Source organism: Melanostigma gelatinosum (assembly GCF_949748355.1).
Source record: "Melanostigma gelatinosum genome assembly, chromosome: 6".
In the NCBI taxonomy this organism is placed as follows: Eukaryota; Metazoa; Chordata; class Actinopteri; order Perciformes; family Zoarcidae; genus Melanostigma; species Melanostigma gelatinosum.
In genome coordinates, this window is record NC_136639.1 from 2,769,627 (window position 1) to 2,790,216 (window position 20,590).

General features: G+C 49.3%; 1 protein-coding gene across 1 annotated transcript in view; it reads left to right on the forward strand.

Moving 5' to 3' along the window:
- fras1 (Fraser extracellular matrix complex subunit 1) overlaps positions 1–20,317 on the forward strand; it is a 184,638-nt gene extending 164,321 nt beyond the window's left edge. The window contains 29 exon segments of the mRNA XM_079270426.1: positions 268–408; positions 1,015–1,242; positions 2,007–2,120; positions 4,597–4,747; positions 6,705–6,864; positions 6,955–7,123; positions 7,513–7,759; positions 9,981–10,091; positions 10,094–10,111; positions 10,114–10,148; positions 10,150–10,324; positions 10,416–10,576; positions 11,128–11,275; positions 11,358–11,563; positions 11,642–11,798; positions 12,118–12,318; positions 12,400–12,587; positions 13,189–13,464; positions 13,574–13,806; positions 13,891–14,051; positions 14,396–14,610; positions 14,992–15,142; positions 15,740–15,847; positions 16,007–16,166; positions 16,298–16,414; positions 16,521–16,687; positions 16,954–17,159; positions 17,550–17,696; positions 18,558–20,317. Of these exon segments, the coding sequence (XP_079126552.1) occupies positions 268–408; positions 1,015–1,242; positions 2,007–2,120; positions 4,597–4,747; positions 6,705–6,864; positions 6,955–7,123; positions 7,513–7,759; positions 9,981–10,091; positions 10,094–10,111; positions 10,114–10,148; positions 10,150–10,324; positions 10,416–10,576; positions 11,128–11,275; positions 11,358–11,563; positions 11,642–11,798; positions 12,118–12,318; positions 12,400–12,587; positions 13,189–13,464; positions 13,574–13,806; positions 13,891–14,051; positions 14,396–14,610; positions 14,992–15,142; positions 15,740–15,847; positions 16,007–16,166; positions 16,298–16,414; positions 16,521–16,687; positions 16,954–17,159; positions 17,550–17,696; positions 18,558–19,151 (5,145 nt within the window). The 3' untranslated portion in view covers positions 19,152–20,317.
- Positions 20,318–20,590: the final 273 nt, after the last annotated feature.

The window sequence follows — 20,590 nt, forward strand, 5'->3', positions numbered from 1 at the left end:
CTGTTGAAAACCACGTATCTCTGAGACTTTTCCATCAGCTAAAAACAACAACCTTCTGCTTTTTGTTCAGATAATCCAATCAGCTTCAAGGTTCACATGTAGTCTGTCATAGAATAGTACACAGTACACACACACACACACACATTGAACCCAACAGTACTTGTAGTGATAACTGTTGGGAAAGAGTTGCGCACACGTGACGTTACTCTCACTCACTCACATCCGCGTGGCCTCATGCTGTCCTCGTCCTGCGCATGTTGTCTCCAGGTGGCCCAGACGTTCTACATCACCATCAAACCCGTGGACGACTCCCTGCCTCTGCTCCAGGTTCCTGGCATGAGGGTCCAGGAAGGAGTGAGGAAGACCATCACCGAGTTTGAGCTGAAGGCCACAGACGCAGACACCGAGGTAGGACGCACGAATCTCTGAACATCTCAAGCAATATACAGTGTGTATATATATATGAATTACATTTTATTAGATATATTATTAGTTTTATTATTGTTATTATTATTTTATTATGTTTTCTATTATTTATTTATATATTTTACTAGTTTAGGAAACAGCAGGACCAACAGATGATGGTTGTTGGTGATCAGCAGCTACTGGTTCTTCTTTACAGCTTTATTTACTTTGTCAACAACATCACGAACACTATTTCCTCCTCCGGCCTCAGACGCTCTCATACTGCTAACCCCATCGCTCTGCCATCTTCAGCGCTCTCCAGCAGCGCACTTATTTTGTAATTATTGTGATTTCCTATCGTCGTGTGGATCTACTTTCGCTGAACAGCAATGCCCTCGTCTCCTGCAGCTGGAGACGGCCTTCGTTTCACAGGAGCTCAAGGAGCTGTTGGTTGTACACGTTGTGTTGTTCTCTAGAAAAGAGTTCACACTGTGTGGTTGTCAGAGAAGCGAAGTAGATAAACGATAAACACAGAGCAGTGAATCCTCGATGTTTCTCGGTCTTCTTTCCTCTTTCCCTCTTTTTCGTTCTGTCTAAAACTCTGTCCAGGCGGAGTCCATCGTCTTCGCCGTGGTCCAGGCTCCTCGTCACGGCACCGTCGAGCGCACAAACAACGGGCAGCACTACCGGCAGACCGGCAGCTTCACCATGGACGACGTCTACCAGAACCGCATCAGCTACAACCACGACGGCTCCAACTCGCTCAAAGACCGCTTCACCTTCAGCGTGGCCGACGGCACCAACCTGCTCTTCATGGTGGAGGAGGACGGCAAGGAGGTGACGCCGTGTGTGTGTGTGTGTGTGTGTGTGTGCGTGTGTGTGTGTGTGTGTGTGTGTGCGTGTGTGTGTGTGTGTCAGCTTTATGGTGATAGTTATGAGCAAGCCTCAGGGTGAATTGACTCCTGCGCTTGTCAATTTAGCTGCCCTCCATGACGGCAGACAGGTATTGATATCCCCAATCACACACAACACACACACACACACACACACTTCTCAGACGTGTGTTCGTTCATTAGCCTGGACACATTTGGCTCAATGTTCACGCGTGTTCTGCGGCTCAGAAGTCGGTTTGTTGCATTGCTGTTGGAGGTGAGTTTTCCCCGGCTGTGTGATTCAATAATGAACGAGCCTCCGACAACACCTTCTGGATGAACGCGTTCTTCAAATGGCACGTTGGCCAAACGTTGGCCTTGTGTGATGACAGGCCGCTCTCTCTGTATTCCCTCTTGGAGCTCGGAAACAAAGAAGTAACTGGTGATGTTGGAGCAGTTTATTATTGCAAAATAATCCATAAAGTAATAAGCTGCAGTGCTTGTTGTTTGCCACTGTGACATTCAACCTAAGTCCAGTTCATGAGAACTTTTCGATTTACATTTTTGAAAAGTTGTTCTTACTTTAGGTAATAATAATTCTTTATGAAGTATCTATTGTTATACTTTTATACCACTTGAATAGCCAGAGACCACCAGGAAGGATTGAGATTTTTGGATGAAGTGAGAATGTCGGGATCTTCTATATTTCAACTCTTTTTGGCTTCCCAGATCGTGACGGCCGCCCCGCAGAAGTTTAAGATCGACATTCTGCCCGTTGACGATGGGACGCCGCGTATCGTCACCAACCTGGGCCTGCAGTGGCTGGAGTACATGGACGACAAGGTACGAGTCTGTCCTCTACAGACGGACTCTGCCGTCTTTGATGGTGATGCTTAATGAGCTCAGTGATGGAGAACAACTTTCTGATTACTCTTTCAAATTGCCATCGTAAAGTTGTATTGCATTGTAAATTACGATAATATAAAAGAAGGCGAGGTGTAAATGAGCAGGAGGCTGGATGATTACTGTACGGGCCTGACGGGCACAGGGGGCCAAAGAGGTCTGTGGGGTCCTTGGGCCAGAGCCTCTGTTTGAAGTGACTGTAACATGTCTTCTTGGAAAGAAAAATCAAACGACCACAAAGACACTCAGCAACCGCAAAGAGACACACAACAACCGCAAAGAGACGCAAAGCAACCACAAAGAGACATAAAACGACTACAAAGAGACACACAACAACCGCAAAGAGACACACACCAACCGCAAAGAGACACACAACAACCGCAAAGAGACGCAAAGCAACCGCAAAGAGACATAAAATGACTACAAAGAGACACACAACAACCGCAAAGAGACGCAAAGCAACCGCAAAGAGACATAAAACGACTACAAAGAGACACACAACAACCGCAAAGAGACGCAAAGCAACCGCAAAGAGACATAAAACGACTACAAAGAGACACACAACAACCGCAAAGAGATGCAAAGCAACCGCAAAGAGACACACAACAACCGCAAAGAGACACAAAGCAACCGCAAAGAGACACACAACAACCGCAAAGAGATGCAAAGCAACCGCAAAGAGACACAAAACAACCGCAAAGAGACGCAAAGCAACCGCAAAGAGACACACAACAGCCGCAAAGAGACGCACAACAGCCGCAAAGAGACACATACCAACCGCAAAGAGACACATAACAACTGCAAAGACACACTCAGCAACCGCAAAGAGACACACAACAACCGCAAAGAGATGCAAAGCAACCGCAAAGAGACACACAACAACCGCAAAGAGACGCAAAGCAACCGCAAAGAGACACACAACAACCGCAAAGAGACACATAACAACTGCAAAGACACACTCAGCAACCGCAAAGAGACACACAACAACCGCAAAGAGATGCAAAGCAACCGCAAAGAGACACACAACAACCGCAAAGAGACGCAAAGCAACCGCAAAGAGACACACAACAACCGCAAAGAGACGCATACCAACCGCAAAGATACACAAAGCAACCGCAAAGAGACGCAAAGCAACCGCAAAGAGACACACAACAACCGCAAAGAGACGCATACCAACCGCAAAGAGACGCAAAGCAACCGCAAAGAGACACACAACAACCGCAAAGAGACGCATACCAACCGCAAAGAGACGCATAACAACCGCAAAGAGACGCAAAGCAACCGCAAAGAGACATACAACGACAACAAAGACACACAACAACCGCAAAGAGATGCAAAGCAACCGCAAAGAGACACACAACAACCGCAAAGAGATGCAAAGCAACCGCAAAGAGACACACAACAACCGCAAAGACACGAAAAACAACCGCAAAGAGACATAGAATGACTACAAAGAGATGTAAAGCACACACAAAACAACTTCAAAGAAACACAGACATATTACAGAGACATAAAACGATCATGAAGAGAGACAAAACTACTTCAAAGGGACACAGTAATATTACAAAGAGACGCAATACAACCACAAAGATGCACAACACAACTACAAAGGGACGCAGAAATATCACAGAGATGCAAAACCACCATAAGGAGAATAAAATAACTACAACAGGACACAAAACTGCCACAAAGAGACATAAAACAACTACAAGAAGACACAAAATGACGACAACGGATTGCAAAAACAACATAAAAGGGAACAACCGCAAGGGACGTGATCCACGACAAAGAGACACACAAGGACTACAAAGGAGCCAAAATTATCACAAAGAGAAATATAACACAAAATATATACAAAACAGCCACAAAAACACTGACAAGGAGACACAAAACAACTAAAGAAGGCAAATGTCCATGTCTCTTTTCTCCTTCATTCTGGGCTTCCTGCTCCTGTGTCGAGGAGCTGGGGGCCTTTCAGGATGTCTGTCCCCGGGGGCCCGTTGTCTCATAATCCGTCAACGAGCAGGAGGCAAATTAAAGTCTTTGTGACTGACAGAAGGGCAAAGACAAGCTCCATCACTGTTTGCTCACCATGTGTAGCTCACTTGCTCCCCCTGCTGGTTTAAACACCTCGACACAACGAAGCCACCGTTTCTATGGCAGGCATTGTAAACATGTGCCTGTGTTCATTCCTCTGGAGTCTGTGTTGTGTTTGCACCGCAGATAACTTAAGTCTTGGATGTTTTATCACTGAGAGAAGATAAGCATGCAATGTTGAACTCTAGCATCGGCTTTAAACAGCTGCAAAAACAAACAAATCCTCAGGAAAACTACTTCACTCTTCACTCGAGATGAAGTCTGTGGTGCAACAACTACAGTGCGATGTTTGATCTGAAGTTTGTTTCACGTCCATCAGGCCACCAACCTGATCACCAAGAAGGAGCTGCTGACGATGGATCCGGACACGGACGACGGACAGCTGCTTTACGAAATCACCACGGAGCCGAAGCTCGGCTTCCTGGAGAGCAAGCTGAAACCCGGCACCGCCGTCACCTCCTTCACACAAGGTACACCAGCTCAGCTCTCTGGACCAGGTGTTGTGTGAAAAGTAGTTAAAAGTATCCCTTGAACCAAGAGGGAGGAGCTAAGTACAACCAAGCAATAAATAAAGACATTCATGAGATCAAAATGTTACAATTAACTTTCACGAACTAAAAACACTGAAAGATGAAAACACGGACGACTCCCAGACCAGACATCGTGTGGTAGAGACCTGTCAATCAGCCTGTAGCCCCGCCCTAAAGCATCCCCTGCTTTATGGTCTGTGTGACTCTAAATGGACCATAATGTACTAAATGAACATCATGCTGTATTGAAGAAGACTTGAAACTAGAGATTGAGACATAAACTCATGTTTACAATGTTTACTGAGGTAATAAATCAAGAGAGAAGTAGAGTCATTTTCTCATAGACTTCTATACAACCAGAGGAGTCGCCCCCTGGTGGACACCAGAGAGAATGCAGCTTTAACACATGAAGCATCGGCTTGACTTGTTGCTCCTTTTCCCCGTCACTCTGTGGTCAGCGATGATTTCGTTTTGTGACTGTTTGTCCCGTGTTGCATAAGTAATGTTCTAACTGGGACTTTGCTTCATTTGAAGAAACCTTAACTCCTCACGTCTCCCGGTCCTCTCTCTGTCTCCTCCTCACTGAAAGGTTTCTTCAAAGGCACCTCAGAAGCCGTGTTTGTTTTCTTCACGTTTTTCTAATGTGCAGTTTGCGTCCGCGGCGTTCTCATGGTGAGCCTGCTTATCTTCACCTCTGGGCTGCAGCCAGGGATCAGTGTTAGTGAGACGTTGATCCTCGAGGCTGGAGGACTTTGATGCGCTGCTTCATTCTCCGTTCAGGAGCTTGTAAACATCATCTCCTTGATGATTAATATCCAACACGCCTCAACAATATGAATGTAATTGTGGGATTTACTCGAGCAAACTGTCAACATTTACTCTCGTATTCTCACTCGTGCTCTTGTTCTGCATATTTGAGCGAAGATGTTTTTGATCCTCTTTCCTGTTCATCACTGAACTTCCTGGAGGTCATTTCATCTTCGAAGCTCGAGGACTCTCGTCCTTCTTCTGGCTTTCGGTCCTCAATTACAAAGTAATTGCTTTTCTCCGACCTCCTCTGGAAGCTTTAAACGAGACGTCAACTGTTTGTTATTTCTCTGAAGTCGTGGGAAGGAGGCCAGAGGCTGCAAATTATATGGAATCATTATTTCCCAGCGATCTTATTACAAAGATTGGATCGCTGCAGGGACAGTCGGGTCAGAGCGACATGCTGGGGAACATCAGGGCGATTTATCTTAAAACAAATGATGGCTGATGTAGGGCTGCGAGTAAGGATTATTATCACTGATTAATTCATATATTTCCTCTATTCATCAATGAATCATTAAGAACATCAAACATTATACTTCATTGGTAAGTTGATCAAAAGGAAAATATATCGGGAACTAATTTGATCATTTGTTATTTTTTAAAGCAAAACCAGCTTCTCAGATGTCAGGATTTAATACCTCAGTAAAGTGATGATATTTGAAGACGTGATTTATAACATTTTCACTATTTTATGGACGAAACGTTTATTAATTAGTTGAGAAAATAATCTGACGTGTAAAGAGCTTTACAGGATGAAAATCTGCAGATCAATAATTTTACAGAAAGATGTTTGAAACATCATTTTGATTTCTAAAATATATTTATAAAGCGCTTTCCACAGACAGAAGTGACAACGTGCTAAACAGGAGCGGTATTACAAACATAAATAACACAATGTGATCAAACAAGGGGCAATCATTTAAGAAGGCACGAAAAACCAGAAAGTACACAATTAAAACAATTAAAGACCAACAACAAGGAAAACCTGAAAACATAAAGTGAAAGACACGAAGAAAAACAGCTGAATCGGTGAAATAAAAGGAGTGAAACGTTAGATTGCTGTTGATGTGACCCTGGTCTGTTCCAGCTGATATCAACCTGGGTCTGATCCGCTACGTGCTGCATCAGGACAACGTGCAGGACACCGTGGACAACTTCAAGTTCCTGGTGAAAGACAGCAAACCCAACGTGGTCAGCGACAACGTCTTCCACGTCCAGTGGTCTCTCATCGGCTTCGAGCACAAGAGGTCCGAAAAAACACAACATCTTATCCTACTTTTTCTCCAATAATACACAAATAAATAAACCCGCCACTTGTTCCCGTGACGCTTCCACAGCTACAACGTGAGCGAGAAGGCCGGCACGGTGGCGGTGACGGTGAAGCGAACGGGGAACCTCAACCAGTACGCCATCGTGCTCTGCCGCACCGAGCAGGGCGGCGCCACCTCCACCAGCAGCGTGCGGACCCGGCCGGGCCAGCAGGACTACGTGGAGTACGCCGGACAGGTAGCGCACAACCGCGCTTTCAGTCTCAGGACATTTTAAAATGTCGAAACCTCAGGCTTTGACTTCATGTTTGAAGCTTTTATTTGGTATCAATGAGTTGGAACTTAAGTTTTTCATGTTGTTCCTTTTGGAATATTTCTTGCAATCATTGAAGAAACGTTCTAAAAATAAAACCGACTGTTTGAAGTTTTACGCTCAGTTCTTTGGTCTCTCTGTCTTTCAAATGTTCCTCTCGATTATACAGTTTTCTATTTGTCCCCTTGTGTTCACATCCAATGATTTCTTATTCTCCGTCCTAATTGGTTTCACACACCAGCCATCAGAATATCACAATCATAAGCAGAAGCCCGCATTGAACCGCGGCCCCTGAACGTCCCGTTGGTTCACAGGTGCAGTTCGACGAGCGCGAGGACACCAAGGTGTGCACGGTGGTCATCAACGACGACGAGGTGTTCGAGGGCGCCGAGAGCTTCCACGTGGAGCTGAGCATGCCGGCGTACGCGCTGCTGGGCGGCAACACGCGAGCCCTCGTCAACATCAACGACACGGAGGACGAGCCGACGCTGCAGTTCGACAAGAAGACGTACCACGTCAACGAGAGCGCGGGCTTCATCCACGCGCCCATCGAGAGAAAAGGTTCCTCACGGCCTGTTCCTATTGAAGGACTTCCCCGTTATTCTGTTGTCATATATGACATGATATATACATGTGTGTGTGTGTGTGTGTGTATATATGTATATATGTATATGTATATGTATATGTATATATATATGTATATATATGTATATATATGTATATATGTGTGTATATATATATATATATATATATATACACACATATTCTGTATCCGCTTGTTGCCAACTGTCACACTGAGCGATTTATCCACACTTGCATTCTTGGTGTCATATCAATCCAAGCAGATATATTTATATTTTTGGCACAAAGTTCATCTATAAAAAGCTGAGAATGAAACACAGACAGCGAACTGGTCCGTGCATAAAGTAAAATCCATCTCTCCCTTCCCTCTCTCATCCTCCATCCCTCTCTGCCTCCTCCCTCCTCTCTCTCTTCTCTCCCTCCCTCTCTCTCTCCCTCTCTCTCTCCTCCCTCCATCTCTCTCTTTCTCTCTCTCATCCTCCATCCATCTCTCCTCTCTCTCTCTCCCTCTCTCTCCCCCTCTCTCTCTCTCCTCCCTTTCCCCCTCTCTCTCTCTCTCCCTGCTCTCTCTGCTCTCTCTCTCTCTTCCTCTCATCTCCCTCCCTCTCTCTGCTCCCATCTCGTCTCCTCCTCCCTCCCTCTCTCTCTCCTCCTCTCTCTCTCTCTCCTCCCTCCCTCCCTCTCTCTCTCCTCTCTCTCGCTCCCTCTCTCTCTCTCTCTCTCCTCTGTCTCGCTCCCTCTCTCTCCCTCCCTCTCTCTCTCCTCCCTCCCTCTCTCTGCTCCCTCTCTCTCTCCTCCCTCCCTCTCTCTCCTCTCCGTCTCTCTCTCTCTCCTCCCTCCCTCCCTCTCCCTCTCTCTCCCTCCTTCCTCTCTCCTCTCTCTCTCCCTCTCTCTCGCTCCCTCTCTCTCTCTCTCCCTCTCTCTCGCTCCCTCTCTCTCCCTCCCTCCCTCTCTCTCCTCCCTCCCTCTCTCTGCTCTCTCTCTCCTCCCTCCCTCTCTCTCTCTCTCTCCCTCTCTCTCTCTCTCCTCCCTCCCTCCTCTCCCTCTCTCTCCCTCCCTCTCTCGCCCCCTCTCTCCCTCCCTCTCTCTCTCCTCCCTCTCTCTCTCCTCCCTCTCTCTCCTCCCTCTCTCTCTCTCCCTCTCTTCTCTCCTCCCTCCGCTCCCTCTCCTCTCTCCTCCCTCACTCTCCCCTCCTCTCTCCTCTCCCTCTCTCACCTCCTGCCTCTCTCTATCTCCCTCTCTCTCGCTCCCTCTCTCTCCCTCCCTCTCTCTCTCCTCCCTCCCTCTCTCTGCTCTCTCTCTCCTCCCTCCCTCCCTCTCCCTCTCTCTCCCTCCCTCTCTCATCCCCTCTCTCTCTCCCTCTCTCTCGCTCCCTCTCTCTCTCTCCCTCTCTCTCGCTCCCTCTCTCTCCTCCTCCCTCTCTCTCTCCTCCCTCCTCTCTGCTCTCTCTCTCACTCCCTCCCTCTCTCTCTCTCTATCTCCCTCTCTCTCTCTCTGCCTCCCTCCCTCCCTCTCCCTCTCTCTCCCTCCCTCTCCTCCCCCTCTCTCCTCCCTCTCTCTCCTCCCTCTCTCTCTCCTCCCTCTCTCTCCTCCCTCCGTCTCTCTCCTCTCTCTCTCTCCTCCCCCTCCCTCTCCCTCTCTCTCCCTCCTCTCTCTCCCCTCTCTCTCTCCCTCTCTCTCGCTCCCTCTCTCTCTCTCTCTCCCTCTCTCTCGCTCCCTCTCTCTCCCTCCCTCTCTCTCTCCTCCCTCCCTCTCTCTCGCTCTCTCTCTCCTCCTCCCTCTCTCTCTCTCTCTCTCCCTCTCTCTCTCTCCTCCCCTCCCTCCCTCTCCCTCTCTCTCCCTCCCTCTCTCGCCCCTCTCTCCCTCCCTCTCTCTCTCCTCCCTCTCTCTCTCCTCCCTCTCTCTCTCTCTCCTCCCTCCCTCCCTCTCCCTCTCTATCCTCCCTCTCTCGCCCCTCTCTCCCTCCCTCTCTCTCTCCTCCCTCTCTCTCTCTCCCTCTCTCTCTCTCCTCCTCCCTCCCTCCCTCTCCCTCTCTCTCCCTCCCTCTCTCGCCCCTCTCTCCCTCCCTCTCTCTCTCTCCCTCTCTCTCCCCTCTCTCTCTCTCCTCCCTCCCTCTCTCCTCCCTCTCTCTCTCCTCCCTCTCTCTCTCCCTCTCCTCCCTCCCTCCCTCCCTCTCCCTCCCTCCTCGCCTCCCCCTCAGGCGACACCTCCAGCACCGTGTCTGCTCTCTGCTACACCGTGTCCAGGTCGGCTCAGGGCAGCAGCCTCCACGCTCTGGAGTCCGGCTCCGACTACAAGAGCCGCGGCAGGTCCGCGACAACCGCGTGGTCCTCGGCCCGGCGTCGCCATGACAACCTGCGACGTCATAGCTCATCGACGACAGCGAGTACGAGCTGTCCGAGGAGTTCGAGCTGGTGCTGTCGGACGCCTCGGACAACGCCCGCGTGGGCGACGTGGCCTCGGCCAAGGTGGTCATCGACGGGCCCAACGACGCGTCCACCGTCACTCTGGGGAACAACACCTTCACCTTCAGTGAAGACGCCGGTACGACACGCCGCTCTCTTATTGAGACGTCATCAAGAAACATGTGACGATGGAATGATTTCATTCGTTCTCATCCTTGTTCTCACAACAGGAACGATAGAAATCCCGGTGCTGCGTCAGGGCAGTGACCTGTCCTCTGTGACCTCCGTGTGGTGCGCCACCCGGCCCTCGGACCCCCCCTCCGCCGACCCCGGGGTCGACTACATCCCCAGCTCCAAGAAGGTGGAGTTCAAACCTGGAAGGACCGAGGAGGTGAGGACAGAGACGTCTCACTCGCAGGAGGACGGCTCAGAGAGGCTGAATGGAAATAAAGACGCCTCCTCGTTATTACAAGATGAATATCTTTACAACGATCAATGTTCATCATCAGAGGACGTGTGAGAGGCCGGCAGCCTAACGACATATCTTATCATGTGTAACATGCCGTATTGGGGCCATTCAGGTACAACAATCTCATACTTACGGTGCCGGGGAGAGGAGGAGTTCCTGATGCACAAATTCTATCATCTCATCCACATCAGTGCCTGTTTCTACTCAGTTCACGGCGATGTCTCTTCAAAGTCCGGATGATTATGAGAACATTGTGATTCTGGGCTAAAATCAAGTGTTTCCTTATTTCTAAAAGCATTTGCAAAGTGTAGTTCGATGAGGTCATTCACTGCAGGCTGCAAAGTAAAGCAACGTGGTTCCTCCACCAAAAAACACTGTTCTTCTAATTGTTTCCAATCAGCAGATTCTCGTTATTGGTGCAGTTTTTAACAACCGAGAACAGAACAAAGCTGCTAACACCTTCTCCTCTACAGACCTGCAGTCTGACCATCATGGACGACGTCCAGAACCCGTCCATCGAAGGATCCGAGTCCTTTGTGGTGTTCCTCAGTTCTCCGCAGGGCGCCGTCCTCCAGGAGCCCTACGAAGCCAACGTGGTCATCACCGACACCTTCCAGGACAGTACGTGGCACGCACGAGAACGTCGCTTTTCATTTGAGGCTCCTCACGTACCTCGCATCACAGCCATCTTCCCCTCTCTCAGTTCCCAGCATGCAGTTTGAGAAGAGCGCCTACACTGTGAAGGAGGGAGACGGCGTCCTGCACATCCCCGTCATCCGGACGGGCGACCTGTCCTACAAGTCGTCGGCGCGTTGTTTCACTCGCACCATGTCGGCCATGGTGATGGACGACTTCGAGGAGAGGAGGAACGCTGACGAGTCGCGCGTCACTTTCCTCAAAGGAGAGAAGGTGGACTTCAGTCCAACGTCTTCCTCTGAAGTACATTAAGTCTGTTTCTATGTTGGTTTTAACGTGTTCGTTTTCCAGGTGAAAAACTGCACCGTTGTCGTCATTGATGACTCTGTTTTTGAGCCCGAAGAGGAGTTCCAGGTGCATCTTGGGACGCCGCTGGGTGACCACTGGAGCGGCGCCATGGTGGGCGCCAGCGACATCGTCACCGTCACCATCACCAACGATGAAGACGGTAAGAAGTCACAACCAGCAGATAGTTCGCTGGTTTCATCTCACGCACTGCTGAACTACTGCGCATTCATTTTGTCTTCTTGGAAGTTATAAATCATCATCTCAGTCTGTTTATGAAGAAGTCAGAATATATTGTTGTTTCAGTCTTTGGATCAACACAATACCTCTTTCTGCAAATGTGCTGATTTTTTAAATACAGATATTATGTTGTTACTATAAAAGATGAAGGCTCCTCCCAGACCACATTTGTTTAAAAACTCTATGAAGTCAGCTTTGATATTTTCCTCCTCCTCCTCCTCCTCCTCCTCCTCCTCCTCCAGCTCCCACCATTGAGTTTGAGCAGGCGTCCTACCAGGTCAGAGAGCCTCCCGGTCCCGACGGCATCGAGGTGCTCAACATCAAGGTGATCCGTGGGGGGGATCTGGACCGGACCTCCAAGATCCGCTGCAGCACCCGCGACGGGTCGGCCCAGTCCGGGATCGACTACAATCCCAAGAGCCGAGTGCTCAAATTCCCTCCAGGTCAGTGCGGAAGGTCTTAAAAAGAGATTTTCCTTTGTGAGTGTTTCTGTAAAGCTCAGGTCCAAACTTCTTCCTCTGCAGGGATGGACCACATCCTGTTCAAAGTGGAGGTCCTGTCCAACGAGGACAGGGAGTGGCACGAGTCCTTCTCGTTGGTCCTCGGCCCCGACGACCCCGTGGAGGCCGTGCTCGGGGAGATCACGACGGCGACGGTGACCATTCTGGACCAGGAGGCTTCGGGCAGCCTCATCCTCCCCGCCACGCCTATTGTGAGCAGATGTTCTGACTTCACTCAGCCGTTCTTATTTGACTCAAACACAGAACGTGAAGATGTAGCTCTTTGAAGGACATTAGTGACTTCAGTTGATTTAGCGTTGTACCTTTTCATAGAGCAAGATCACAAAGTGCCTCATGAGATTGAAAATTATTGAAAATATGACCAACAAGGGACAGCCAGTAAGTCCTGTTTCGAAGAACATCATCCATCTTATTGTGCTGCGACCGAACATCAGACAGCCAGGAGCATGCTGGGTAGTGGAGTAGCCTCAGGACCTAGCTGGGTTAGCTTAGCTTCCATCTAGGCTCTCCTCCCGCTCCTCCCTCTCCTCTCTGGGGCGGTTTGGTGGCGTTTGGTCCGGCAGGTCTGGCTGGTTGGTCGGCTGAGGAGCGGCGATCGTCTCAAAGTCCGCTGCTCTTCATCCGCACGCTTCAGCGGGAAACCAGAACCGCTTACAGCGAGTACCGAGGTGTTCACATGACGTATCACGTGGTCTGGGATTTTAACCCCAAAACGGCTTTTTGGGTCCTCCATTTGTCGAGATAAAAAAAGTCAAATTCCAAGAAATGAAAGAGTCGCTCCTTCCTCCTCAGGTGGTCTCGCTCGCCGACTACGACCACGTCCAGGAGGTGACCAAGGAAGGCAGCAAGAAGACGCCGTCGCCGGGTTACCCTCTGGTGTGCGTGACCCCCTGTGACCCCCACTACCCAAAGTACCCCGTGATGAAGGAGCGCTGCGACGAGGCCGGCATCAACCAGACCCAGGTCCACTTCTCCTGGGAGGTGGCGGCGCCCACCGACACCAGCGGCGCCCGGTCGCCCTTCGAGACGGTCACCGACACCACCCCGTATACCGGCGTCAACCACATGGTGAGCTGGGAAAAAGGACTCCTCCAGCTTCTCTCTCTCTTTCCAGTCCCTCATGTCTCTCTCTCTCTCTCTCTCTGTCTCTCTCTCTCTCTCTCTCTCTCTCTCTCAGGTCCTGGACAGCATCTATTTCAGCCGGCGCTTCCACGTCCGCTGCGTCGCTCAGGCCAGGGATAAGTCGGGTCACCTCGGGACGCCGCTGAGGAGCAACATCGCCACCATCGGCACAGAGGGCTCCATCTGCCACACGCCCGTCACCACCGGAACCGCCAGGGGCTTCCAGGCCCAGTCCTTCATCGCCACGCTGAAATACCTGGACGTCAAGCACAAGGAGCACCCCAACCGGTGAGGAGCGCGTTAAACCGGAGAAAACGTCTCGAGCCGAACTCTCGGTTCAGTTCGTTAACATCTCTCTGTGTCCGTGTTTAGCATCCACATCTCGGTGCAGATCCCCCATCAGGACGGCATGCTCCCCCTGGTGTCCACCATGCCGCTGCACAACCTGCACTTCCTGCTGTCAGAGTCCATCTACAGGCAGCAGCACGTCTGCTCCAACCTGGTGACCCTCACGGAGCTGCAGCGTCTCTCCGGTCAGTCGCGCAGAAAACACAGCATCACACATGCCGGGAATCCTAAACAGCAAAGATGCTGCCATTCCTTTTCCTCCATCTTATCTTTTGTTGAAGCCACAGGCAACGTAGATGATAATACATGAAGATAATGAACAAATCAGATGTAAAGAAAGTGTTTCTGTTCTACATATGTTGACACCAGGTTCCAATGCTAATCCTGTTTCCACTTTCTACTCGTGCTCAGCTCTGTTTTATGAGTATTTGACATCGATTGTTGCATTATAATAAACCTTGATTCGATGTTTGTTTAAAAGTGAAAAGCGTGTTCTCTGTCTCAGCCAATACGAACCTTCTTCCCACAGAGGCGGGTTTCCTGGACGACGTGTCGTACGACAGCATCTCTCTGGGGCCGGGGTACGACCGGCCCCACCAGTTCAACCCCAGCGTCCGGGAGGCCAAGAGCATCCAGCTCTACAAGCACCTCAACCTCAAGAGCTGCATCTGGACCTTTGACGCCTACTACGACATGACGGAGCTCATCGACGTCTGCGGCGGCTCCGTCACCGCCGATTTCCAGGTACGGAAGAGCAGTCGGGGGGGCGGATCCATTCAGAGTCAAACATCCCATTAAGCAGGGGATGCTTTAGGGCGGGGCTTACTGCGATTGACAGGTCGCTAACACGGCTTCTGTCCGTATTTTCGTCTTACAACCTTAACGTCGCCATCTTTGTTTTGGTTACTTGTAACATTTAGGTTGCCTAACAATGACTTATTCAGCCTTTGATTGTACTTAGCTCCACCCTCTCATGTCACTTCTGGTTGCAAAAAACAAGATGGCGACGACCATAAACCAATATGCCGACGGCCAAAAAGTCAACTCAAGGCCCTCGCTTGTTCTGGGGCTCTGGACCATATCCTGTACGGAGTCAGCTGTAAGATCGTGCTGTTGCTCCTCCAGGTCCGGGACTCGGCTCAGTCCTTCCTGACGGTGCAGGTTCCTCTCTACGTGTCCTACATCTACGTGACGGCGCCGCGGGGCTGGGCCTCTCTGGAGCACCACACCGAGATGGAGTTCTCCTTCTTCTACGACACCGTGCTGTGGAGGACGGGTCAGAACCAAACACCGCTTATCTCTTCATGAGTGACGCAAAGTCACTGCAAGTCTCTGTTTATGCATTTCTTCTGGATCCACGAGCACCAATTTCACTTTCAACAGATCTGTGTGTGACAGAACTACATCCAGAGTGTCAATCAAGTGATTCTGAGAATATTTAGTGCTGTTAAAACGATTAAAAAACACTTTAATTACAGAGGAAACAACTCTGGAATGAATTTATATACTAAACATTTGTCAAAATATGTATTTGTGTATATTGTGACCTAAGAAACAGAAATATACAATTTTATACTTTAATTTGTTATTAAGGTGATCGGGTAAAAACTGTAACTAACAGATATCACCATGAAACTTCCCCAGTTGATTTCTGACATTAAGACAATTGTTTTTTGTGTTACAAGTTTTCTTCAATGTTATGTTTAAATATGCAAATGAGGTATTATGTAATGGTAGCTTTTGGTGAATTTAGGAGAAATCTACAGACGGAAACACACAAAGTAGTGAAATAAGAACAGTACTGTAGAGGAGCATTTGGTTTACAAACACCTGACTCGTTATGTGATCTGACCTCTGACCTCTCTGCCTGCAGGTATCCAGACTGACAGCGTCCTCTCAGCACGACTGCAGATCATCAGGATCTACATCCGAGAAGACGGGCGACTGGTGATCGAGTTCAAAACCCACGCCAAGTTCAGAGGTGCGTCCACGACGTCCACCGACACCTTTCAGACGTTAAGAGTCCGAAAAAAGACTTGTTTGGACTCGTAATTAGACAAAAACACTCGAGGTAAGATTTAGCGTTCTTCTTCAGAGCATAAAATGAAACCTCACTTCTCCGTCGAACGTTGTCCTCCAGGTCAGTTTGTGCTTGAACACCACACTCTGCCGGGTCACAAGTCCCTCCTGATGGCCCCGGACCACCTGGGGGGCGTGGAGTTCGACATCCAGCTGCTGTGGAGCGCTCAGACCTTCGACTCCCCGTACCAGCTGTGGAGGGCCACCAGCTCCTACAGCAGGTCGGAGGAAGCTCACGTTTTACAGTTCGGCTGCAAAAACCTTCAGATCGGCACCAACTACAACAAATACATGTTTTAAGTCGTCGAACCTCGTCAAAGTTATCATCCTTTGTGTTTGCGTCTCGTAACAGGAAGGATTATTCTGGAGAGTACACCGTGTTCTTGGTCCCCTGCACCGTCCAGCCCACTCAGCCCTGGATCGACCCCGGAGACAAACCTCTGTCCTGCACGGCTCACGCTCCAGAGAAGTCCGTCCCCTCGCGTATTCAAATAGAGCCTGGTGGTGCATTGTGGGTAAACAGGACAGCTAACGGAGCAGCACTCAAAACTGTCTTTGTTTTGTTGTCCGACAAGGTTCCTGGTGCCGATCGCCTTCCAGCAGACCAACCGGCCCGTCCCCGTGGTTTACTCCCTCAACACGGAGTTCCAGCTGTGCAACAACGAGAAGGTGTTCATGATGGACCCCGCCACCGCCGACGTCGCCATGGCTGAGATGGACTACAAGGGAGCGTTCTCCATGGGTACGCGGAGAGAAACACAAAGAACCTCCTTTACTGAGAATAAGGACATTTTCCTCCTCACAGTTCTCTCACTTATTTTAGTTTTTCACATCTTTCCAATCACATGCAGACAAATGACATTCATCAAGTGGCATTTATGTCCTGCTATGAGTTCTTAAGAAGTTCTGCACCAAGATAATGATTGAATTTACGTCAGAAGGTTTGGTATCTTCTGCACATTGTCCACTAATAAATGTAGAAACGTGTCCCTCTGCCGCCCCCTGCAGGTCAGACTATGTACGGCAGGGTGCTGTGGAACCCCGATCAGAACCTGAACGCAGCCTACAAGCTGCAGCTGGAGAAGGTGTACCTCTGCACCGGCAGGGACGGACACGTCCCCTTCTTTGACCCCACGGGGACGCTGTACAACGAGGGGCCGCAGTACGGCTGCATCCAGCCCAACAAGCACCTCAAGCACCGCTTCCTGCTGCTGGTACGGACACCAGCGCTGTGTTCAAAGAGCGCGATGTCTGATGGATCATCAGACACACACACACACACTGTTGACCTGTTTTGTTTGTATTTCCTGCCTCACCAGTCTGACCGCTCCCACTTCTCACTGGGATGTGACTGAACGTATTCACAGCCTGTTGTGTAAACGACTGACTCTTCACCATGTGAATCATCTCTCTGGTGTCTTTTTATTGTTCACAAACCGTCATCATGTTAAGCAGAAATCCGGCTTTAATGCATCCACTTCTTTCTTGAATGCCTCATGAGTTACTGGTTGAATCTATTTGTAACTTCCATCAGATGGGAATCTGACTTTTACAAAGAGAACCATGAGAACACAAGTTTATTTTTGATGGTCTTCTCTCTGCAGGATCGTAAACAGCCGGACGTTTGTGACAACTTCTTCCACGATGTTCCCTTCGAGGCTCACTTCGCCTCGGACGTCCCAGAGCTGCAGACCGTGGCAGCCATGCCGGGCGTCGACGGCTTCACCATGAAAGTCGACGCCCTCTACAAGGTGTGTGTGTGTGTGTGTGTGTGTGTGTGTGTGTGTGTGTGTGTGTGTGCGCGAGCGAGCGTGTGTGTGTGTGTGTGTGTGTGTGTGTGTGTGTGTGTGTTTGGAGCCTCCTGCGCGACAGCTGCGTCCCGCGTTACAGTGTTGAAGTCGGGATATTCGGTCTCTGTGATTTTAGTGGACGTACCAGGCGGCAACTTCCTGCTCTGAAAAATAAAGTCAAAGCTTCAAGTGTTAAAGCTGCATTCTCTCTAGTGTCCACCAGGGGGCGACTCCTCTGGTTGTATAGAAGTCTATAGAAAATGACTCTACTTCTCTCTTGATTTATTACCTCAGTAAACATTGTAAACATGAGTTTATGTCTCAATCTCTAGTTTCAAGTCTTCTTCAATACAGCATGATGTTCATTGAGTACATTATGGTCCATTTAGAGTCACACAGACCATAAAGCAGGGGATGCTTTAGGGCGGGGCTACTGTGATTGACAGGTCTCTACCAGAGACGTATACGGCGTCTCGGTTGTGTTCATCGGTTGCAAAAAAGCAGAGATGGCGACGGTCAAATCGCCAAAAATGTATTAATTTTCATCACTTAACTCCACAAGCTGAGGTGAATTTCCACCAATCACAGACATCGCTGTTCTCGTGGAAATGCTACTTTATCTAAAGTGGAAGTCAGACCAGAGGAAAATAAATCTAATTGAAAAAGTTAAAAGCATCTATGAACTAGTTTCGACCAGATTATGTCAGTCTATCCACACAGGACATGATTATCTCTCTGGAGAAGCTCACGAACGCTAACAATGACGCTCCTTCACCTGCTAACGCCTTCCTTCCTTCCTTCTCTCTCTCTGTTGATTGACAGGTGGAGGCGGGGCACCAGTGGTACCTGCAGGTGATTTACGTCATCAGTCCGGAGTCTCGCTCGGGCCCCAGGATCCAGCGCTCGGTGACCCACCGGCTGAGCCGCCCGCGCCGCGACCTGGTGGATCGCAGCGGGCGCCTGACGCTGGACGAGTCTCTGATCTACGACAACGAGGGCGACCAGGTGAAGAACGGCACCAACATGAAGTCGCTGCGCCTGGAGGCCGGGCCCTCCGCCTCCTTCGACGCCCACGTGGGCGGCTCGGTGGGCGGGGGCGTGGCCGCCGTCACCCTGCTGGTGCTGGTGCTGCTGGCCGCCTGCCTGCTGCTCCGCCGCTGCCGCCGGGCGGCCAAGAAGAAGAAGAAGAAGAAGAGCGAGAAGGCGGAGAAGGTGTACGAGGAGTACCCGCTCAACACCAAGGTGGAGGTGTGCCTGGACAAGTGCGTGGAGAAGAACTTCAGCACCAAACACTGCACCGTGAGGAACGTCAACGTGCTGAACCGCAACCAGGACGCCAACGGCAAGGCCAAGATCAAACAGGTCAACCTGGAGGTGAAACTCCACAACAACCTCAACGACGGCACCGAGGTCTGAGGCGCTGACGGGGAGGTGAACGAGGAAACGTGTTTCCTCAAAGAAAGTTTGTACTTAAGGAACGAGATGTTTTGTTCGTGTATTTTTATACCACTTTGAAAAAGGGACGAGCGTGACGGCTGCGCGGCGTTTTGGGCGACCTCAGGAATCAACAAACCACTCGGCTCCATCGTGTGTCTCGCCGCTCTACTTGACATCCTTTCATTGCTTTCTGTTGGCAGCGTGACGGGCACTGGTAGCTCAGACGCTGGTGATTGCGTGTTGGACAAAAAGAAAACCACTTCTCTGCTGCACGGAGTCGTTTCACTGCTACTTCACGTCACTGCTGTGCAGTTGTAGCCGGTTTAGAAGTCGCTCATCGTGCTTCTAACTCGGCCGCTTCTGACCGTGAGAGAGTTGAGCACAGACGGTCTGCTGAGCGTGTGAACAACAACACAAATGAATGATATACAAGTGCAATTATGCCATAACTTGTGTTAAATCCTTCCCCTCGTGAGCAGGAAGCATTAAAGAAACCATTTCAAGCCTTACTTAGAGACGTCCATACTGTCCCGTTGAACCAACAGATTCTTGTTTCAACACGAATTATTTTATTTTTTATTTTGTCCGTACTGTTCTCTGATAGCTGCCAATATTAAGTGCCATGCAGTATTTCTCCTCACAAAGGAATCATCCAAAGTCTTTTCATTTCTTTTCCAAGAGCGATGAAAGAAAGTGGAATGTTCCATGTGATTGTAATGAATCAGACGCCGGCTAACAACCCCCCCCCCCCCCCACATGACTGAATGCTTCAGCCTTACTACTGTTCTGATGAGAATATTCACTTTTTTAATGATGTGTTTTATAATAATATGTGTGTCTACCTGCCTTCGTTCCGCCCAAAGACACAAAACCCCGGCCCTTTATTTTCCTCTCATGTTTGTGTTGTGACATCACCCTCTCATGTCCTACGTTACGCTGCTGATGTTCAGAGTCACATTCATGCTCTGAAGCGTGCGACACGGCGAGACGTCGACTCGTCTGTCTCTTCGTTGGTCTCTCTGAGGCGTTATGGGGAACGACCATATATTCTTTTGGTGCTATCATTGTGTGGAAAATAACGACGACGCTATCAAACATGATGCCTGTATTTGGTGCCTTTTTTTAGTAATAAAAAAAAAATTTGAAAACCCCACGATTGTTTGTATTTTTTATGTTTATTCGTGATTATTTTCACTTCATTTTGGGGGGAAAGTACAAATAAAAACGGTGAAGATGAAAATAGACAAATGAGTTGTTTTAATTGTTTTTTTTACTGCAGGATTTGGTACAAATATTTTAACATTTTGTGTCATTTTATGTTATGTAAATCTCAAATGTGAGTATTTTAGGCATTTGCTGCTGCTCATAAAATGTAATCATGAAGTTTAAGGACAGAGAAATCTTTATAGTTTTTATTA